The 23,893-nt window shown below is 37.3% G+C and overlaps 3 protein-coding genes across 3 annotated transcripts; all 3 read right to left on the bottom strand.

Moving 5' to 3' along the window:
- Positions 1-5,208: 5,208 nt before the first annotated feature.
- Positions 5,209-6,048, bottom strand: LOC139731643 (apelin receptor-like). The gene has a single exon (XM_071642534.1). It carries the CDS (start codon positions 6,046-6,048, stop codon positions 5,209-5,211), a length of 840 nt encoding a protein of 279 aa, XP_071498635.1.
- Positions 6,049-14,307: 8,259 nt separating this feature from the next.
- On the bottom strand, positions 14,308-15,324 carry LOC139731642 (galanin receptor 2a-like). The gene has a single exon (XM_071642533.1). It carries the CDS (start codon positions 15,322-15,324, stop codon positions 14,308-14,310), a length of 1,017 nt encoding a protein of 338 aa, XP_071498634.1.
- Positions 15,325-21,008: 5,684 nt separating this feature from the next.
- Positions 21,009-22,025, bottom strand: LOC139731641 (allatostatin-A receptor-like). The gene has a single exon (XM_071642531.1). The coding sequence runs from the start codon at positions 22,023-22,025 to the stop codon at positions 21,009-21,011; it is 1,017 nt and encodes a 338-aa protein (XP_071498632.1).
- Positions 22,026-23,893: the final 1,868 nt, after the last annotated feature.

The following is a 23,893-nucleotide window of genomic DNA, read 5'->3' as shown; positions in this document are numbered from 1 at the left end:
GAGGTAAACAGGACCTGTAATAACTTAGGGATATATTCATCGAAAACTCTATGTTGTGGTAATGACACACAAGAAGAAAAAAAAACAATGGCATAAAGACAACAGACGGATGGGGAAAAAGTTTATGATGTCTTCCATACCCACAGAACATACAAACATGGTCAATTGGGACATCACGTGTTAACATTATTCTTCACTTTCTTGATGATTTCAATTGGCACCTTGACTGATTAAAATCTTGACGTTAAAAACCTTATGAAAATTACCTACCCCACCTTTGGTGTCGTTAGACATGCTCCTTTTTCCTTCAGCTGTCACTGTGCCAAAAACGTGTATAAAGCATTTGTGTCAAACATGAAGTGGACACGTGGACTAAGAATTATTGAACATATCATAAATACAAATATTATATATATATATATATATATATGTGTGTGTGTGTGTGTGTGTGTGTGTGTGTGTGTGTGTGTGTATGTGTGTGACCGTGCACCTCAGAACGAACATAAAGTCGCACACACTGATTTTGCGTGAGGACTGAAAATGAGTGAAATGGGTCAACCTAGCCGAACTTGACTTTTTCATATTTTATGAAAGAGCGGGTCTTCTTTTTCATTATGCTAAAATTTGGTATCATTAAACGGGCAGGAAAGTGTATTTTTTAGCAATTTATCTCGAACATTTTTGGTAGAATAGTGTGATTAGGTGTGTCTTTAGAATCCCTTTTTCATTTCTGAAAAAACCTTGTCCACACTCTTCACTTTCAACTCTATTAACTTTTGAAAGGATAGTGCTACTGCTTTGAAAGTTGGCATTAATTATGGTCAGAATGTGTTAATGAGGCATGCTTAATTTTAGATTTATCTGATAATCCCTTTGTTGTTGTTACTCTGGTGGTTTACCTCCTGTTTTTTGTCCCATTCATCTCACAGCCAGCACGGTTTGGTAAAGATTAAGCGCTTGAATAGACACTGTGCTTCAGAGCCTCTCTTCTCACTTCACAGTTTTCCTGAGTTTGTGCTTTCTTTTCAATATTTAGATAGGTTAGGAGAGTCCATTTGATTTGAGTTATACATCACTTTAAAGCTTAAAGTCTGCTCTTTTAGAATATGGTCTTTACTAAAAATTCATGTCTGGCGACTTTTTGTTTGTTTTGAGGTGCAGGGTCACATATATGTATATATACATATATGAACCTGCATGACAAAACTGTCAAAATGTCACCAGATATTGGTCTTAAGTTAAGGGCAGATTAGGATAAAAAAATAATGAATGATATTATATACATTTATATGTGACTCTGCACCTCAAAACAAACAACAAGTCGCCAGAGATGAATTTTAGTTAAGACCATATTCTGAAAGAGCAGACTTTAAGCTTTAAAATGATGTATAACTTATATCAAATAAACTCTCCTTACCTATCTAAATATTGGAAAGGAAGCACAAACTCAGGAAAAGCGTGAACTGAGAAAAGAGGCTCTGAAGTACAGTGTCTACTCAAGCACTAAATCTTTACCAAACCGTGCAGGCTGTGCGATGAATGGGACAAAAAACAGGAAGTAAACCACCAGAGTAACAACAATGAAGGGATTATCAGATTAAAATGAAATTATGCATGCATCATTAACACATTCTGACCATAATTAATGCCAATTTTCAAAGTAGTAGCACTATCCTTTCAAACCTTATTAGAGTTGAAAGTGAAGAGTGTGGACAAGGTTTTTCAGAAGTGAAAAAGGGATTCTAAAGACACACCTAATCACACTATTCTACCAAAAATGTTCGAGATAAACTACTAAAAATCACACATTCCTGCCCGTTTTATGATACTAAATTTTAGTATAATGTAAAAGAAGACCCGCTCTTTCAGAAATATGAAAAAGTGAAGTTCGGCCAGGTTGACCCATTTCACTTATTTTCAGTCCTCACGCAAAATCAGTGTGTGCGACTTTATGTTTGTTTTGAGGTGCACGGCCACTTATATATATATATATATATATATATATATATATACATATATATAAATATTTTTTTTTTGGGGGGGGGGGATAACATGCATAGCAACCCGCAGGCTGAATTACATACATTTTATGTGAATCAGTATGAAAACATTGAAATATAATAATACAAAGTATGAAATATACATAAAGTAAGGAAAACAAAACAAATATAAATCTTGAATATTGCACAACAGAATTGACCTTTATTTTTTTAAACATATCAGTAATGATTACCGTGCCATATATGCCAGCAAACATAATACATGTGAGAAAATGATTCCATCGCTAAGAGTGATTACTACAATGCTTGATAACATTTCTGAAAACATACAAAAACAAACAATTACAATCATACCAAGTCAAATGCATATCACATTTTGCTCCTTGTGTATAACTCAATACAAATTGGCTCTATCAAAATTTCTAAGTATGGGGAAGAATGTACACACTCTGCAGAAGTGTTTTCTGTGAAAAAAAGGTTACAGAGTTTCTGTTTTGTTTTTTTTTTTTTTGTTTTTTTGTCTTTGTTTTGTTGGGGGGGGGGGTTCTTTGTTTTTTAAAGTGAATATAATGGCAGGAAGCTGTGCTCTCTGCACCGCAACCCCTCTTGAAGGCTCGAGTTTAACAAGGGCATTTTTGTTTGTTTGTCTTGTTTTGTTTTGTTTGTTGTGTGTGTTTGTTTTTTTTGGAGGGGGGGTCGAACCACATCTAAATTACTCAAACAGGATGCAAAAAAAAAAGCTATACAATTTCAACACCTTTCATTTAAAAACGTACACAATAGAACAACACACTTAAAGATTGAAACATTTTTTTTTTCTTAGAGGAACTGATATTTCCAATATAAAAAAAAAAAATCTGACAAAATTGCATTTTACGGGAACAACATTGTTTCTTTGGTTTATTTTCTTATAACTAAAAGTGTTCATACGAACATCATTCCATGTAAGCTGAGCCACAAAAAAAAAAAGAGACTAAAAGAGCGTTCGTTCGTTTGTATTCATTTAGTTTCTCAAATTGTAAAATCAAAGATCCTACACGTAGTGTGTGGGTTCTTTGGTAAATTCAAAATAATACATGAGTGTGACAAATTTAAACAAAAAATGTGATGATCAAATACTTGTAAACAGGAATTCGAACATAATGCTTTATAACACATATCTGTCATACGGCACAAGTATCCCTACACTCAGGAACTCAACTTTCACCAAACCCTCCTTTACATGAACAAGGTCGTACGGTATGCTAAAAGTACAAAATATAGGAGTCCGAAATTAGGCTAAAACAGAAAACAGGCTTTTTTTAATATTCGATTTCAGAAAGATCACAACGTTAATCTACACAGTGAAGAAAATACTTGGTAACTAGCCAAAGCACAATAGTTGCCTCCTCTATTTGGTTGATAGTATAGTATGATTTGATTTTAGGTAATTTTGATCAGGTTGATATAAATTGATTTGATTTATGGGATCCTGCTTCATAATTGTATATGGGCCCACACTGCTGGTAGCATTTCATACATACGTTGCTTGCAAAATAAATATTAGATGAGAAGGACCCTTGGTTTGGTGAATACTCTGGCGACTTTGTTAAGTTAAATATTTCCGTCGCCATAAAGCGAACGGCCTCGCGGTGAAGTGCCTGAGCGATGGAGAGTGGAGGAAGAGACATGGCGAGGGGTCGCGTGAGTGATCGGGCAATGCTCACGAAATTTCCGTCTGAAATTTGAATGTCCTTTGGAATTGACTGAAAACTGCAATTTCCTCTATATCACCGCTCTTACTATACAATTAGTCACATATTTAGGAATGACCACAAATGCTGAGCTGGACCAAGCGAAGACAACGGCATTAACATGTCGACGATTGTCGGGCTGTTAAAGTAGATAACGTAAAATAGTGAAAAAGCTATAACAGGAAACGGCTCGGAGTTAGTACGTAGACGACGTTACTGACATCCACATCACACAGTTCCCTTGTTTAACTTTATAGAACACTGCTCCGGTCAACTTTTTTGAATAGATAAGACTCCGGGAAAACGAATTAAGATGACTAAGGTTAGGAAATTAACCATGCCTAGTGTTACGAAGGTTAAATTGGACTAAAACAAGACCATCATAATCCCAATCTCTATAACCCAGCTTCTTAAACAAGGTGTATGGTCGGTTCATCCATCTTGTGGAACTCTACTTTATTTCACACTTCCTCCGCATAACTGTGATGTGCCAATGCAATAATCATGCATCCATAACACTAGATTACTTATTAAGACACCCGTTAAGATGCCTATCACTGGCAAGGGAAAATAACGATTACCAATAAACGCCTCGACTGCTTGTCACTAAAAAAGTAATGATAATAAGAAGAAAGTAACAAATCAATGAATAAATCAATGAATACAAACAAATGGGTTAGTAGACAGCTGAGATGCACGACTGTTGTCATTTTGGTGAGTCTTGTGTTCGTTCATCAGGACCTGTTAAAAGGTGGCAACATTTTCTCAACATATCATCTGATTATTCATTAGGTCAAAACCCACCCCGTTATCAATACCCTATTCCGCACACACGATATTTTACCTGCTTGTAATACTTCTGCAGTGCTTAACAACCGCCATCCTTCTGATGAAAAGTCGCCCGGAAGAAGCCGATTCCAAGCCGACTCGACATCGCTACCATTCAAACTTCGTCTTCTTGTCAGATTAAAAGTACACGCTGGTCTTCGGCGTATGAATGACAGCGCAGAAGAATGATTATTTATTTCTTCTCTTATCCATTCCGTTTGATGAAATGAGAAGAACCTGACGATGTACTCGCTGATTTGCCTTTGTATTTTGTTATTAAAATCATTTGATATAATTGTATCGGATATTATAAAACATTAATCGCCTTTGAAATCATGAACATTCAAAGTTTCTTTGAAAAAGTGGTAATGCTCAGAAGTGACCTCTGTTTAATACTATAATCATTACTAATTATTATGAATTTGTATGTACAGAGAAACATTTTGGGTTCCTAAGACTTAAAGTGATTTGATTTTTTAGTATGTTTTCAATAGTTTTGGTGCTTTGCGACATCTTGTGGGGTTGTGTTCCGACAGTTTTCGGAAACGAATTCTTCAAATATCGGCGATCTACTTGCACTAACTCCTTTGAACAAATCTTTGGCAGCCCTCCGGAATTTTTGGTGGCGAAAAGTGTAAATGATCGGATTAGCGCAAGAGTTGCAAAAGGCGAGAACGATTAGGATGCGATGGAGAGGACTGGCGAAGTGAGTCGGGCACTAGCCCGAGGTTGAAGGAGAGAAAAGCTAGCTGGTCTGGGGCCCAGCAAACTATATACACCACCACGACCAGGAGCAGAAGCTCAAGAACGCGGGCTCGTGCGACGTCGTGGAAAGAGGAAGGTAGCGACTGCGCCGTCTTCTGTAATTTGAAACGAGAAGCTTCCCGTCGGAGGACGCGAGCGATAGTAACCTGGGTGAACAGCATGATTATTGTGGGAATGGCGAGTCGGATGATGAAAGTGAACAAGCCGAAGCCGACCTGGAGTTTCGGAAATGGTAAATGAAATATGCATTTTCCGGGGATAACGTCTGCGTTGTTGATCAAAAGTATCGGGATCATGAGAACGGAGGCACCGATCCAAATCATGGCGACAACCGCAATGACGAGTCGGCGACTGATGAAACGCTTAAAATGCAATGGATACACGACAGCAAAGTAGCGATCAATCGATACGGCCGATAGCATGTATATTGATGCAGTCACCGATGTCCACATCAAGTAATTTCCCTTAATGACCTTGCAGAATATGGCTCCAAACCATGTGTATGGGATGGTGTTTATATCAGGATATGGAACCAGGAACAGCGATGTCAGTAAATCAGCACACGCCAGGTGACCTACCAGAATATCGGTAGATCTACTCTTCGAACGGCGACAGAAAATGACGACAATCACAAGGAGGTTTCCTATGATTCCGAGTACTGCGGTTACCAGTTCTCCAATGACATACCACGACCACAGCATGGGATGCCAGGACCAAGTCATTGTTTGTTCGAGTTCTGTCATTTCAAAATCAGTTGTGTACATCTCCCGTTGATTCTCCCATTGTGAACTGTTGAGCTCGGTATTCATTTTGCTGTAAACGCCTTTTGTAGATGTAACGCAGCTCCCTCAAAACAAAAACAGTGTATTGTCCAAGCTGCAAGAAATATGAGATGAATCACAAATAAAAATATTTAGTGCACACACTTTCCAAACGTTCCAATTCCATTTAAAAGAGGCAACATGCATTCACGTTGAAGGGAATGATACACGAGGAATAACGAGCCGCGTAGCAGGTGTGTTACGCTCTTCCGGGCTATAAAATCTGTGCTTATATCATCAATTCATGCAACTATTGATAGAATTATTCTCGTCAGATTTATCAAAATAATTTTGATTTGACACAGCTATAAACCTAACCAATTCGCAAGTAGGTTAGCTGTTGACTGTTTATATTGTTTAAGTTTGAACGCCTTAAGACTGTACGTTCTTCTTTCCTCTCTCTTTCTTTCTCCTCAGTTTATATGGACGTTTCTTAGTCTACATTGTAATGGATTCTCAAAAATTGTGTATATTTTCAGCACTTGCAGCTTTTCAACCTGTCTGTGAAGTATTTTGGGGAGAAAAAAAAAATAATGTTTCAACAAATCATTTACAAGTAAAATTTTTAAGTTCCAGAAAATTCTTCAATATCAAAATCAGAAAACTTCATATTTATATTTTTTCTGCAATATGATAAGGTTTTATTTGTGGCAATTTTGATATCGATTTCTTTGCAACTGTAATATCATGGCAGTTATGAAAGATACTAGATTTTACAGATAGGCCTATTGCCGTACAGGGACAGTGCGGAAACTAAGATAACGTCAACTTTGGAGATGTCATGTTAACGTAAAACAACAAAGAAAAGTCTAGAGCTGGGTTCTCAGAGAAACTAATTCAGGTGTTATGTCTTTTTATTATTGCGTGGCATTGCGATAATGATCACTCATGTAATTATGTTTTGATCATGCATTTAGGAAGAGAGTCAACATGACATGCCGTTTCTAAATTTAAACTAATCAGTTTTGAATCAGAATTCAAATTAGCTCTTGCTGTTAAAATGAGGATCGTTGAAATCTGTTATCAAAAAATAAATAGATAAGTACAACGTAGATTGGGTTCTCGATTGGCTCTAATAAGATAGGAAACGTGAATGAACTAAACTTCAAACTTACCCCTCTGTGATAATCTCCTATCCGTACAGGAGAATTATTAAAGTCCTTCCGAAGAGTGCAATAATTATGGTAAGACGGGACCGTGCGACGTTTCAACGAGATGTATATCACCGTAAGTGGTACTCACTACTTATAGTCATGTAAGCAAGGAATCGTAACACAGCAATATTATGTCATACCGAAACAAAACAAGATTTGGGGGTGGAGGGGGGCAGACGAGTACTTTTTCTTGCTTGACAAATTCTTCCTGATTTTTATAGGAATTAAGGAGTCGTTTTTTAAACATAAATGTTATGCTTTAAACTCTTGATAAGGCGTATTATTCTTTAATGTCTTTTTTTGTAGTTTCTGTTCATTGGCTTACTCGGTTGCTTTCTTGTTTTTGCTTTTTTTATTCTCCCCTTCTATTGCATGTGCTTTGAGGTAATTGGCCACTTCGAAAGAAAGGACGTGGCTCTGAAGGCCACTTAAACTTCCTAGTACTTTACAGCACAATGCACCTTTGATACTAATCGATATTACCTGGTGGAAAATCGCAAACTCAAAAGAGATGATCGATTTTCTTTACAGATCACGATACGATGCACTTTACCTCATCGGTTGCTGATGTGCACTCTTTTCAAATACCACCCGACAGAACATACCACAGAACATATCACAGAATTGTATTCTTTTAATTTCTTCTACTCTCTTTGAATAACATTGTATGCTTTTATCATGAATACGAAGTGAAAAAAAAAGACGTAGCCTCGGATTTGAGCCCAGTTAGCTCAAGGCAGTTGATGGCAGTGCTACACTGATGTTCCAACAAAATTTTGATCACCAATGCCTTTACTTGCTTTCATTCTCTCTTGGTTTTCAATAGACTAAAGCATCAAAGGTAAATTGTAAGAATGAACGAAATTGAAAAAAAAAATACTTTATAACTAAACACTAGCCACAACAAATTTTCTTCATTCAGTTATGGTTCTTACAAATTTAATGTATGTCATTGTGTTATTGACATGGTCAAGTGGACTGCAGGGTAGGTTGCTCACTGGCCAAGGTCCCTACGTGACAATATATTCGTAATGCTCTCTGCGCGATATGGAATGCATAACACTCCATAATTATGTGACCGTGCATCAAAAAACCAATAAAAAGGCGCATGCACTGATTTTGTGTGAGGACTGAAAATTGGTGACATGGGTCAACCTAGTCAACCTAGTCAGCTTTTCATATTTTCTGAGAGAGCATGTCTTCTTCTACATCATGCTATAGTTTGGTATCATAAAACGATTACAACATTGGGTTTCTAACAGTTTTTCTCGAACACTTCTTTTGTAGAATAGTTTGATTATAGGTGTGTCTCATAGGTCCCCCTTTCACTGTACACAGTCGTCAATTTCAACTTTAGAAATGATGAGGCTACTGCTTTGAAAATTGGCGTTAATCATGGACAAAATGTGTTGATAAAGCACACTCGATTTTAGTTTACTCTAAAAATATCTTCATTGTTGCTGCTCCGGTGGTTTATGTCCTGTTTTTTTTTTTTTTTTTTTTTTTTTTTGTCTTATTCATCACACAGCTACCACAGCTTGGTAAAGATTAAGCGCTTGAAGAGACCACGCACTTAAGAGTCTTTTCTCTCAATTCACACTTTCCAGGAGTGTGTGCTTTCTCTCCAGTATTTAGATGAGACATTTAGATTGAGAGTCCATTATTAATTGAGTTATAAATCATTTTAAAACTTAAAGTCTGTTTTTTTAGCATCTGCTCTCAACTAAAAATCCATGTCTGGCGACTTTTACTGGTTTTGTGATGCAGGATCTCATATAACATAAGCTGAAATTAGGCATGCTCACTTAACACATTCTGTCCATGACTACTGCCAATTTTTAAGGCGGTAGGACTACCTTTTCAAAAATGATTAGAGTTAAAAGTGAAGGGTGTGCATGGAATTTTAAAGAAATGAAAAGGGAGCTCTAAAGACTTACCTGATCACACTTCTCTCCAAAAAAAGAGAGGTTATAGAAAAACTGCTGAAAACACACTTTCCAATTCATATTATGACCCCAAACTGAAGAATAATGTAGACTAAGACTAGCCCTTTCAGAAAATATAAAAAAGTTCAAGATTGACTTGGTTGACCTGTTTCACCTTTTTGGAGTCTTTACCTAAAAAAAGGGGGGGGGATGCGACGTTTGGTTCGTTTTGTGATGCACGGTGACGGACATATTTCACCAAACAAGTTTCACAAGTTGTTCTTTTTTTTTTTTCGTTGGAGTCGGTTGGTGTCATACTCTCTTATATACTTCCTCTTCTACTTAATAACTTGATACACATCGAAGACATAAATACAGGCGGATGGAATTTTTTTTTTATAATGCCTTCAATAACATGGCCCTGTTTCATAAAGCTGTTCTTAGGCTAAGAACAACTTTAAGAACGGCTGGTGATCAGTTCTTGTGCTGAATTATTGAAATGCTGATAAGTATAGCACATCAGAACGTGTTCCAGAAGTTCTTAAGTCGTTCGTTACTTTAAGAACAGTTTTATACAGGACGTACAATCATGGTCAATGGGGACATCATGTGTACATGTCTTAAGCCTTCTTGATGATTTAAATTGGCACCTTGACTGGCACAAGGTGTGATGTTAAAAACCTCGTTAAAAATTTGACGTCGCTAGATATACCCCTTTTCCCCCTCATTAACTGTTATTGTTGCCAAAATATTATAAGTTGAATATTACTATTAAAGCACTTGTTGCAAACATGAAGCAAACATGTAGGGTACGAATTATTGAACATATTATGTATATGTATGCATAAAATATATATACACACATATATCTTTCCATATATATGTATATGTATATATATGTATATAATACATATAATCATTATATATATATATATATATATATATATATATGACCCTGCACCTCAAAAAAAACAAAAAGTCGACAGACATTGATTTTTAGTTGAGACTATATTCTGAAAGAGCAGACTTTAAGCTTTAAAACGATGTATAACTCAAATAAAATGGACTCTCCTAACCTATCTAAATATTGGAAAGAAAGCACAAACTCAGGAAAAGTGTGAACTGAGAAAAGAGGCTCTGAAGTACAGTGTCTATTCAAGCGCTTAATCTTTACCAAACCATGCTGGTTGTGCGATGAACGGGGCAAAAAACAGGAAGTAAACAACCAGAGTAACAACAATGAAGAGATTATCAGATTAAACTGAAATTAAATATGCCTCATTATCACATTCTGTCCATGATTAATGCAAACTTTCAAAGTAGTATCACTATCCTTTCAAAAGTTATTAGAGTTGAAAGTGAAGAGTGTGGACAAGGTTTTTCAGAAATGAAAATGGGATTCTACAGACACACCTAATCACACTATTCTACCAAAAATGTTTGAGATAAACTGCTAAAAAAACACACTTTCCTGCCCGTTTTATGATACCAAATTTTAGCATAATGTAAAAGAAGACTTGCTCTTTCAGAAAATATGAAAAAGTCAAGTTCGGCTAGGTTGACCCATTTCATTTATTTCAGTCCTCACGCAAAATCAGTGTGTGCGACCGCGACTTTATGTTCGTTTTGAGGTGCACGGTCACATATATACATATATATATATATATATATATATATATATATATATATATATGTATATATATATATATATATATATATATATATATATATATATATAGATAGATAGTGACAGCAATAAAGGACTTGACCAGAACATTGCGGGGTGGTGCAAGGACAGTTAATATATTGGCAGCAAAACTTGCACATAGACGTGTGTTGCGACAAAGATTGTCGCCCCCGGCTCGGGGCGACAATTTTTGACGGAGTTGGCGTTATTAAAAGAATGTCGCCCCGTCATAAATTGTCGTCTCGCGACAATTTTTGACGCTTATGCAGTTCCCAATTTTTGACCTCGATGGCGACAATTTATGATGGCAAACAAATTGTTGAGCGACGTAAATATTGTCGCCCCGTCAAAAATTGTCGCCCCCAGCTCGGGGTGGTTGCTCCGGTGTTATGCTTTGGTGGGGTGTGTATGACTGGTAAGTTATGTGTATGTGTGCGTGTGTGTTTGTGTGTGTGTGTGTGTGTGTGTGTGTGTGTGTGTGTGTGTGTGCGTGCTGGGGGCTGCATAGTATGTGCTGTGTATGATTTGTAGGTTCGTATAATATGTGACTTGTGTATGCGTTTGCGTATAGCTGTGTGTATTGGGGGCTGCATGGCATGTGCTGTGTATGATTTGTAAGTGCGTACAATAAGTGACTTGTGTATGCGTTTGCGTATAGCTGCGTGTGTGTGTGCGTGTGTGTGTGTGTGTGTGTGTGTGCATGTGTTTATAGATTTCAAAATAGTATGGGTGTGTCAATTTCAGCGGAGAGGCGGGCTAGGCGAGAGAAAGACCGAGAGAAAATGCATACCAGGGAGGTACCCTTCCTAAATGTTTTCTGTCTTTGTTCATTTTTCACTGAAGTCATATGCAATTATTCTTCCATCAGTCTTAACTACAACGTCCATAATATTATCACTATTCTTTGTCCCAGAATGAGTTTGGCATGCTTTATGCATGAGCGAATAGTTTCGACACGCCGTAAATAATTTCTCAATCGATAGTTGATTTTAGCACAAACGAACTACCATATGCACACCGCCAATACATACGTATTACAAACAAACACCAACAAACACTCAAACAGATCCTCACAATGCAAATAAACCACCTCAACACTTTTTTTTGTTTTTCCTTGATATTTATTAATTTCATTCAAATCATTCATAAATCGACCCATTCTGAGTGTAACATTAACAAAAACGTTACAAATGCAATTCGAAACAAAAACAAATTCATTTGTCAATTTATATACTACAAATAATAATCTCAATTCAACATAGATAACTCGATTATAGATCAACCCTACTAACAAATTTTTCACAAGAAAGTTTTGACATGTACCAAACCTATATCCCTTGAATATATTGGTTAGGATCATGTAACACCTTCTTACTTACAAGGGCATAATCAATACATTAAAAAAAAACAAATACATTATACAAATCTAGAATGAAATCAGTCATAAAAAGCCAGACCAACCCTCCCCCAACCGAGACAAATCTATATCTCTCCTGAATATTAAATCATATAAATGCAATAAATACGGATGAACCTGCTGTCAACCGAGTGAACTTGTTCCAATACTTCTGTCTCAAGCTCTTCCTTTGAGGATATCGAGCACTCTTCATAGAAGGATAGAATCACCAAGTGTATTTATATAATTTATTATATATATGAGTATATGAATATAAGAACGACCCAAGTCCAATTTTTGGCCAAATTCAGTTTGACATGGGAAATTGTAGCTTATGCATGGACTCATCTTGTGTATAAATGATAAATCCTAATTACCCCCGGAAGTGCCTGAAATAAATGAGTTAAATCTTATATGAATGTAAGAATGAAGGACTTGGGTCATTCTTATATTCATATTATAGCGCCCTCTCTCGTCCTACTCTCATCTCTATGGCAGAATATCATGTATATGAATCAAAGAACGACCTAAGTCCATATGAATCAAAGAATGACCCAAGTCCATCACACAAAATGGCCTCTCCACAATTAATGTTAATGTTAATTGTCATAATAATATATGTTCTAATTTGTATATACAATGTTGCCTTCCCAACACAGTTAAATAGAATAGTATTGGACAAACAAAAAAGATATGAAGTTTTTTTTTTAGTTTACTCGAAATGGTCTTCCATGGACTTGGGTCGTTCTTATATTCATATACTCACATATATATATATATATATATATATATATATATATATATATGGTCCTGGATCACAAAAACCGCCGAGAAGTCGCAAAATATTGACTTTTTCTTTTTAGCTTTCTAAATTGGTGTATAACTAAATGCAAATGGATTCTATTCAAATATCTAAGTAAGGGAAGGAATGTACACATTTTGCAAAGGTGTTTTCTGAGAAGATACGCTCCAGAGTTTAGTTTAGTTTAGTTTAGTTTAGTTTAGTTTAGTTTAGTTTTTCAAGTACACGTACTTAATGTCAGCAAGCTGTGCTCTGTGCCATGAATGAAACCGAAAACAGGGTGTAAAACGCCAAGACAAGGAAGGGATTATCAGATTATGACGAAATTGTTCATGCAGTATCAATAGGAACATTCTATTGAATTGAATTGAATTGAATTGAATTGAATTGAATTGAATTGAATATTCACGATGGATGACAACTTTCAAAGCAATAGCAACATCCTTTCAGAAGTAATTACAGTAAAAGGGAAATCTGCAAAAGGTTCTTGAGAAATGAAAAGGGCCTCTACGACACACTATTCTCCAGAAAACGAAGAAATGTTTTCGATCTATAAACCCAAACTTTAGGATTATGTACACGAAGAATCGTTCTTTCAGAACAAAAAAAGATAGTGATTGACTTAAGTTTACCCATGTTGCCTGTTTTGAGTTCTCAGCAAGAATGGGGATGTGCGATTTTCTGTTGGTTTTGTGATGCATGGTTGCAATACTACAACGGAATGTACAGTGCACATCCGTTTTGACTTACACGGTTATAATGCGATTTTGTTGCAACGAGGTAAGAAGTAAGAATTCAGGTCCCAACAATTAATAACATTATCAAAATAATAATCTTCACATACCCTATTTGTTCCCCAGTGATGAAATTTCGATATAATGACACCCCGGTCTTCGGCGTAATGAAAGACAACACAGATTTTTTTTTTTTTATTTACTCCGTTTGGTGAAATGAGAAGAATCTGAAGTTGTACTCTGAGTTGCCTTCTTCAAATGCTATTATTGATAGAATTTGATATAAACGTATTGGATGTTGCGAAACATTAATCACTTTCGAGATCATGATTTTTCAAAGTTTCAGTGAAAGAGTGGTAATCGTCAGAAGTGACCGTTGATATTACGAATTATGGATTTCTGTGTCGTGGGGAACGTTTCGGGTTCTCTAGACTGAAAGTGATTTGATTTTAGAGTATAATTTCAATAACTTTGGTGTTTTGCGACACCTGCTCGTGTTGTGTCCCGGTGACCGTTCGTCGGAGTGTTCTCGGAAACGAATTCTTCAAATATCGGCGATCTACTTGCGGTAACTCCTTTGAAGAGATCTTTGGCAGCTCTCCGAAATTTTTGGTGACGAAAAGTGTAAATGATTGGGTTAGCGCACGAGTTGCAAAAAGCGAGGACGATAAAGATGCGATGGAGTGGACTGGTGAAGTAGGAGTTAGGCAACAGCCCAAGGTTAAAAGAGAGAAAAGCTAGCTGGTCTGGGGCCCAGCAAATTATATACACCACCACGACCAGGAGCAGAAGCTCAAGAATGCGGGCTCGTGCTACGTCGTGGAAAGAGGACGGTAGCGACTGCGCCGTCTTCTGTGATTTGAAACGAGAAGATTCCCGTCGGAGGACGCGAGCGATAGTAACCTGGGTGAACAGCATGACGATTGTGGGAATGGCGAGTCGGATGATGAAAACGAAAAAGCCGAAAGCGGCCTGGAGCTTCGGGAACGGTAGATGAAATATGCATTTTCCCGGGATAACGTCTGCGTTGTTGATCAAAAGTATCGGGCTATTGAGAACGGAGGCACCGATCCAAATCAAGGAGACCACCGCAATGACAAGTCTGCGACTGATGAAACGCTTAAAATGCAAGGGATACACGACAGCAAAGTAGCGATCAATTGATATAGCCGATAGGATGTATATTGACGCAGTCACCGATGTCCACATCAAGTAATTCCCCTTGATAACCTTGCAGAATAGGGCTCCAAACCATGTGTATGGGATGGTGTTTATATCAGGATATGGAATCAGGAACAGCGATGTCAGTAAATCAGCATACGCCAGGTGACCTACCAGAATATCGGTAGATCTACTCTTCGAATGGCGACAGAATATGACGACAATCACAAGAAGGTTTCCTATGATTCCGAGAACCGCGGTTACCAGTTCTCCAATGACATACCATGACCACTGCATGGGATGCCAGGACCAAGTCATTGTTTGTTTGTTTCGTTTCTGTCACTTCAAAATCAGTTGTGTACATCTCCCGTTGATTCTCCCACTGTGAACTGTTGAGCTCCGTATTCATTTTGCTGCTAACGCCTTCTGAAGATTTAATCGCTGCTGCTACCTCAAAGAAATATTGTTTTGCCAAGACTGCAAGAAATATAAGATGAATCACGAATGAAACTTGTAAGTAGACATACTTTCCAAATGTCCCAGTCTTACTTTAATAAAGAAACAATAATTATTCGAGTTGAAGAAAATTATACACCAGGAATAACCAGCCCTACCAGGGGTTTTACTCTGTTCCTACTTAGAAAATCAATGCTAATGATCAATACGTTCAAACAAAAAAAGATACCAGCATATAACAATAATAACAAGCCGTTCAAGGAGTTTTGATACTCTGCTCCTACTTTCCTTATAATGGAAAATCGATGGTAATCATGAATACATTCAAACAAAAAGGATTATACAAGTAAATTTGAATACGATGTTTATGTTGTCATATATCAATATTAAAGCGAACACAGTAATGTTTTAGCGTCAAGAACAAACCGTCGGAAAGGAAAGTAATGAAAGGAAGGTTTTCATTGCTTACAACCCAGCATTTCGTATTATCTAAACATTAAATGTAACCTGTTGTCATAATTGTTACCGAATACATGAATGCCGAGGAATTGCAGAATGGGGTGATTTGCAATACATTATGGAATATGACATTTTTTAAAGTTTGATATTACAACTATCTCCAGTCCAATTTTCAAGTGAGAAAACATGTTAACATTCGACACATATTACTTTATTGCAGCATGTCACTACGATACTTTTTTTTTTTTTTAGAGTATGTGATGCGGCATCACGAAAGCCATATGTCGGGAAGATATGTTGGTTTTTTTAATGTTTTGCAGTTATAAATTTGTCAGGCGCTGAGCTTAAGATTGATCCACTGATAGATTGATTTCCCTACTTCATTTTACAAGGAATTTTTTATGAAAATATAAAGTTAAAAAACTGTAAAGGCTATTGCTGCCAAAGTTGACTGCACGGCTAGTTTTCTTCCTTTCTCAATATCTGACTTTTTACGGGTATTGTTATGAGGCAATACATCATATTTTGTTAAGATTTTTCATCGCCTAAACTTCACCTATGTTGCAAATTCATTTGTCAAAGTTTATTTGTAACATTGCTTCTTTTTTCGCACCTGTCTCCGAGGCAGTTTTTCAAGAGAAAATTAATTGTTTATCGAATCATTTACGAGTGGAAAGGCACTAGATTTGCAGGTACTGCCGATTTTAGAGAGGGTTTACATAGCAACTCGTTCGTGTAATCACCTGAAGGGGCAGTGTAAAAACTAAAATAATGTCAACTTCGAGACTTAATTTCGAAGTAAAACAACAGAGAAACATTTGTAGCTGGGTTCTCTGAGAAAATGGTTCATATGCTATGTCTTTTTAATGTTACGTGGCATCGAGATAATTATCATCTATTTTGATCGTACATTTAGGAAGGGAGTCAAAATGACATGCCGTTTTTATGTTGTAATTAATCGCTCTTGAATCAGAATTCACACTAGCTCTTGCGGTTAAATTGTGGGTCGTGAATACTTGTTAGTCAATTCAACAAAAAGAAGTAGAACGTAGTTTGGGTTCCTGGTTTCCTTTTTTTATGTCCTGAAATTTGAATGAAATACAACTTCAAGCTTACCCCTCTGTGAAAATCACCTATCCGCGTAGGAGAAAATCTTTCCGAAGAGTACAATATGGTATAAGACGGGACCATGCGACGTTTCGACGAGATGTCTATCACCGTGTGTTGTACCCCCTACTTATATTCATGTAAGCAAGGAATCGTAAAAACAGCACTATTACGTCATATCTAAACAAAATATTCAGTGTGCATGGGGCGGGGGGGGGTGGGGGGAAGACGACAATGTTTTTTGTACGTGTTCTTGTTCTTGCTTGACAAATTCTCGTTGATTGTTATCAGAATTATAAACGAGGTCATTTCGAACGCACTTCATGGATCTGACGTCTTGTCTTATTTTTTGTTTTGTAGTTTCTGTTTATTTGCTTACTTGGTTTTCTTTAAAGTATTTTCCTAGATCTATATCTTTCTTACATTACGCCTTTCTATTACAAGTGCTTTAAGGTAATTGGCCAGTTCAGTTATGAAAGAAAGGATGACTGTGCGCTCTGAAGGCCTTTTAAACCTCCTTGTACTGCACAGCACATTGCATCGTTTGATACTAATGGATATTTCCTGGTCAAAAATCGCAAACTCATCACAGATGATGGATTTTCTCTACAAATCACAATACAACGCAATTCACCGCTACGGCTGCTCAGGCTACATGGCGACTTTTTCTAAAATACCACCCGAAGATGAGACTAATAATATATTGGAGGGTGGGGGGATATGAAAGAAAAAAAAATAGAATTTCTGATATCACAAATTCAAAGCCTTGAAGGCCTTTGCCGACTCCACAGCGGTCGGTGGTGGAAGGGAGTTCAAAAAAAGAACGACATGGCGTTACAATATTATATGTATAGATTATATATATATATATATATATATATATATATATATATATATATATATATCGAGAAGCGGGCTTGGCCTCGTACGTGGTGGGTGCTGCATTATTGGGTATATGTGTGACGGGGAATGACTTGCAGTATAGACGTTGCAGTGATGTTCACTATGGCCTTTATTTCCCAAGCTTTCGACTGTGTAACTAGCCTTTTTCAAATTATATATATATATATATATATATATATATATATACGATATATCATATATATATTACGAGACACACACACACACACACACATACACACACAAGGAGAGATATCAAAAGAGCGAGGGGTCGTAAAAAATGATGTTCTAGTTCTTGGATTTCGATTACTGCTCCCGTTCGGTAATTTTTAGTCACCTTGTTCTCAAATGGCTAAACTCTCACAACTCTTACTGCTATGTTTTATGCAACAAAGTTATAGTGGGTTATGGAGGCACTACACTTCCTTTCCACAAGTTAGTTCATTTAACTGCTTACAAGATTACAATGATTGGAATGCCGTGGACGTTATATTTTGTATGTATTTTGTATGTCTATCGAGGTTATTCTTTTATTCAATATTTTACACGTTTTGTATTTTTGTACGCAGATTAATGAATTGTGAAATGTGTAATTCAACAAACACAGAAGTCTAAGAAATTGCTCTTGTTGGAGTCTGTTCTTTCCATACCCTACAGACACAAATACAACACACGGATGAAAAGTTTTATATACATCTCCCATACCCACAGGACATACATAGCCATTGTTCATGGGGACATAACGTGGTAACATGTTATCTTTAACCTTATTGGCATCTTAATCAATACAGATTAATACGTTAAAAACCTTGTAAACTTTGCGTTGCCTACTTCTGACGTCGTTAGGATCTGTTTCCCCCTAGTTGTCATGGTAACCATATATATATATATATATATATATATATATATATATATATATATATATATATATATATAATATGTACATACACTCAACCAAAAAAGTAAGTTCCCCCTAGCATTTTTACATATATCTCAAAAAGCATTTTACCGATTTTCATAACTCAAACGGGATTGGATAGGGAGTTTTATTACCCATAATATGACTGGCATATCATTGCCACCAGATATCATCTTTGCCTGTGAAATTTTTACCTGTGACGTTTCTACTTCGACATTTTTACCTCTGACATATTTACCTCTGACATTTTTACCTCTGACATTTTTACCTCTGACATTATTACCTCTGACATTTTTACCTCTGACATTTTGACTTCTGACATTTTTACTTCTGACATTTTTACCTCTGACATTTTGACTTCTGACATTTTTTCCTATGACATCTTTACCTCTGACATTATTACACCGAACCGTAAAAACTTGGTCTCAAATAGCCCAGTTATATGTAAAATATGATTAACGCAGCTTGATTTGGTTGCAGCCCTTTTACATGACACAAGGAACTAACATCATTTGCGAGCCTTCCAGAATCGCTTGGCAAGGGTGGACCAACCCAGTCATCGTCTCAACTATAAATCCATCTTTCCTCGACAAGAAAATTTTATTTCCATCGATCTAATCGTATGAAAACTCAAATTGATTTTCGTTCGAATTCCATGTTTGTGAACTTCCTTTCTCTCAAACATTGCCTATAGGCCTAGATCAAAACGACCTTTGAGTCTGATGAATAAACTCTTGGCGACTTTTTTTTTTTTTTGAAATGACGCTAACATCGGGTTCGGTATTTCCGTCGAGGTAAAGCGAACGGCCTCACGATGGAGGGTCTGAGATGAAGAGAGTGGGGAAAGAGGCTCCTGGCGAGGGGTCGCGTGAGCGATCGGGCAACGGTCACGAAATGTCCGTAGGAGATTTGAATGTTCCTTGGAATTAACTGAAAAATGCAATTTCAACTACTAAAGTATATCACTGCCCTTACTATTCTATTACAATCAGTCACATATTTGGAAATGACTACAAATGCTGAGTTGGTCTAAGAGAAGACAACGGCATGCAGAGGTCGACGATTGACGAACTGTTTAAAGTAGATGACGTAAAAAAAATGAAAAGCTGTTACAGGAAACGGCTCGGAGTTAGTATATAGACGACGTTACTGACGTCCACATCAGACAATCCCCTTGTTTAACTTTATAGAACACTGTTCAGGTGAACTTTTTTTAATAGATAAGACTCCGAGAAAACGAATTGAAATGACTAAGGTGAGGAAATGAATCACGCCTAGTGTTACGGAGGTTAGATTGGACCAAAACAAGGCCATCATAACCACAATCTCTATAACCCAGCTTCTTAAACAAGGCGTGTGGTCAGTCCATCCATCTTGTGGAACTCTACCTTATTTCAATCTTCCTCCGCGGAACAGTGATGTACCAATGCAATAATTATGCATCCATAACACTAGACTATTCATTAAGATACCTATCACTGGCAAGAGAAAATAACGACGATTACCAATAACCACCTCAACTGCATGTCACTAAAAAAAGGGTAATGCTTATAATAATATTAAGGAACAAATCTATGGATACATAGATAAATACAAACAAAAGGGTAAGTAGACAGCTGATGCACGGCTGTTGTCATTTTGGTGGGACTTGTGTTCGTTCATCAGTACCTGTTAAAATGTGGCAGTATTTTCTCAACATATCATCTGATTATTCATTCGGTCTATACCCATCCCGTTATCAATACTCTATTCCGCACACACATTTATCTGCTTGTAACGCTTCTGCAGTCCTTTACAATCGCCACTCTCCTGATGAAAAGTCGCCCGGAAGAAGCCGATTCCAAGGCTTTCGGCGTATAAAAGACAACGCAGAATTTTTTTCTTTTATTCATTCCGTTGATGAAATGAGAAGAACCTGAAGATGTATTCTCTGATTTGACTTTGTCATGAGATGTTATCATTAATATCATTTAATAATATAAGTGAATGGGATATTGCAAAACATTAATCATTTTGATTCGAAATCATGAATTTCCAAAGATTCTCTCAAAAGGTGGAAATTCTCAGAAGTGACCTTTGTTACTCCAAAATATTATTAACTATTTATCAATTTGCGTTTTGAGTTCCCAAGACTTAAAGTGATTTGATTTTTAGTATGATTTCAATAGTTTTGGTGTTGTTCGATACCTGGTGGGGTCGTGTTCCGGTGAGCGCTCGACTGAGTGTTCTCGGAAACGAATTCTTCAAATATCGGCAATCTACTTGCGGTAACTCCTTTGAAGAAATCTCTGGCAGCCCTCCGGAATTTTTGGTGACGAAAAGTGTAAATGATCGGGTTAGCGCAAGAGTTGCAAAAGGCGAGAACGATTAGGATGCGATGGAGAGGACTGGCGAAGTGAGAGTCGGGCACTAGCCCGAGGTTGAAGGAGAGAAAAGCTAGCTGGTCTGGGGCCCAGCAAACTATATACACCACCACGACCAGGAGCAGAAGCTCAAGAACGCGGGCTCGTGCTACGTCGTGGAAAGAGGACGGTAGCGACTGCGCCGTCTTCTGTGATTTGAAACGAGAAGCTTCCCGTCGGAGGACGCGAGCGATAGTAACCTGGGTGAATAACATGATGCTTGTGGGAATGGCGAGTCGGATGATGAAGGTGAACAAGCCGTAAGCGACCTGGAGCTTCGGAAATGGTAGATGAAATATGCATTTTCCCGGGATAACGTCTGCGTTGTTGATCAAAAGTACCGGGATCATGAGAACGCAGGCACCGATCCAAATCACGAAGACAACCGCAATGACGAGTCTGCGACTGATGAAACGCTTAAAATGCAAAGGATACACGACAGCAAAGTAGCGATCAATTGATATGGCCGATAGGATGTATATGGATGCGGTCACCGATGTCCACATCAAGTAATTCCCCTTGATGACCTTGCAGAATATGGCTCCAAACCATGTGTATGGGACGGTGTTTATATCAGGATATGGAACCAGGAACAGCGATGTCAGTAAATCAGCACACGCCAGGTGACCTACCAGAATATCGGTAGATCTACTCTTCGAACGTCGACAGAAAATGACGACAATCACAAGGAGGTTTCCTATGATTCCGAGTACTGCGGTTACCAGTTCTCCAATGACATACCATGACCACTGCATGGGATGCCAGGACCAAGTCATTGTTTGTTCCAGTTCTGTCACTTCAAAATAAGTTGTGTACATCTCCCGTTGATTCTCCCATTGTGAACTGTTGAGCTCCGTATTCATTTTGCTGCTAACGCCTTCTGAAGATTTAATCGCTGCTGCTACCTCAAAGGAATATTGTTTTGCCAAGACTGCAAGAAATATAAGATGAATCACGAATGAAACTTGTGAGTTGACATACTTTCCAAATGTCCCAGTCTTACTTTGATAAAGAAACAATAATCATTCGAGTTGAAGAAAATTAAACACGAGGAATAACCAGCCCTACCAGGAGTTTTACTCTGTTCCTAGGTAGAAAATCAATGCTAATGATCAATACATTCAAACAAAAAAGATACCAGTAATCTTGAATACGATGTTTATTTTCTTTGATATCAATTACAGCGAATGCAGTGATGTCTTAGCGTCAATTCCAAACCGTCGGAAAGGAAAGTAATGATAGCGCGCTATATGGGCAGTTTTCTTCCTTTTACAATCTCTGAGTTTTTACACCTACTGTGATGACATTACATCTCTATTTTGTCAAAATCAATCGTTTAGCAAATCATTTATCGAGTGGAAAGCAACTAGATTTTCCAGGTACTGCCGATTTTATAGAGGGTTTGCAACTCGATCTTGTGATCACGTGAAGGGACAGTGCGAAAACTATGATAATGTCAACTTCGAGACTACAGTTTGATGTAAAACAACAGAGAAACGTTTATACTGAGTTGTGTGAGAAAACGAGTTATGCTCTGTCTTCGTAATGTTAAGTAGCTTCGCGATAATTTACTTCTATTTTGACCATGCATTTAGGAAGGGAGTTAAAATGACATGCCTTTTCTAAATTTGAATTAATCGCTATTGAATCAAAATTCACATCAACTTTTGCGGTTAAATTGAGGGCCGTGCACACTTGTTATTCAATTGAACAAAAAGAAGTAGAACGTAGCTTAGGTTCCCGGTTGCCTCTTCTATACATTCTAGAACTTGAATGAACAACAACTTCAAGCTTACCCCTCTGTGAAAAGCACCAATCCGCTTAGGAGATAAATCTTTCCAAAGGGAACAATATGGTAAGACGGGACCATGCGACGTTTCGACGAGATGTGTATCGCCGTGAGTAGGAGCTCTCTACTTATAGTCATGTAAGCAAGGAATCGTAAAGCAGCACTATTATGTCATACCTAAACAAAACAAGCAGTGTGTGTGTGGGGGGGGGGGGGGGGAAGACGATACTGTTTCCGTCTTTATTCTTGCTTGACAAATTCTCGTTGATTGCTATCAGAATTCGAGTTGATTTCGAGCAGACTTCATGGATCTGACGTCTTGTCTTATTTTTTGTAGTTTCTGTTTATTTGCTTACTTGGTTACTTTTTTGTGTTTGTTTTTTTTTTAATAACTTTTCCTAATCTTATATCTTTCTTACAGTTCGCCCTTATATATGACATGTCCTTTGAGGTAATTGGCCTGTTCAGTTGTGAAAGAAAGAACGTATACACTGAAGGCCACTTAAACCCCCTAGTACTTTACAACACAATGCACCTTTTGATACTAATGGATATCTCCTGGTGGAAAATCGCAAACTCATAACAGGTGAAGGTTGTTTTTTTTTTCTGTACAAATCACAATACAATGCAGTTCATTGCTACGGCTGTAAATGCTACATGTGGATTTTTTTCACATACCTACCGAAGGGGGAAAAAATGGAATGGGGGGGGGGGGGGTGATTCATGTTTTCCGCTGTAATCGTCTATCTTTACATTATTTGATACTCCCTCTACATTTATGTATTTACTGAATCGCATTAACTGTTATAAAGAGGATAATAGTGATGTTTATTGCTATGTGAGTTTGTTTCAACC

This window comes from Diadema antillarum, unplaced genomic scaffold (genome assembly GCF_040938485.1).
Source record: "Diadema antillarum isolate AM-2024a unplaced genomic scaffold, OU_Dant_1.0 seq00000382_RagTag, whole genome shotgun sequence".
Classification (NCBI taxonomy): Eukaryota; Metazoa; Echinodermata; class Echinoidea; order Diadematoida; family Diadematidae; genus Diadema; species Diadema antillarum.
This window is presented reverse-complemented; position numbering and strand designations above follow the sequence as displayed.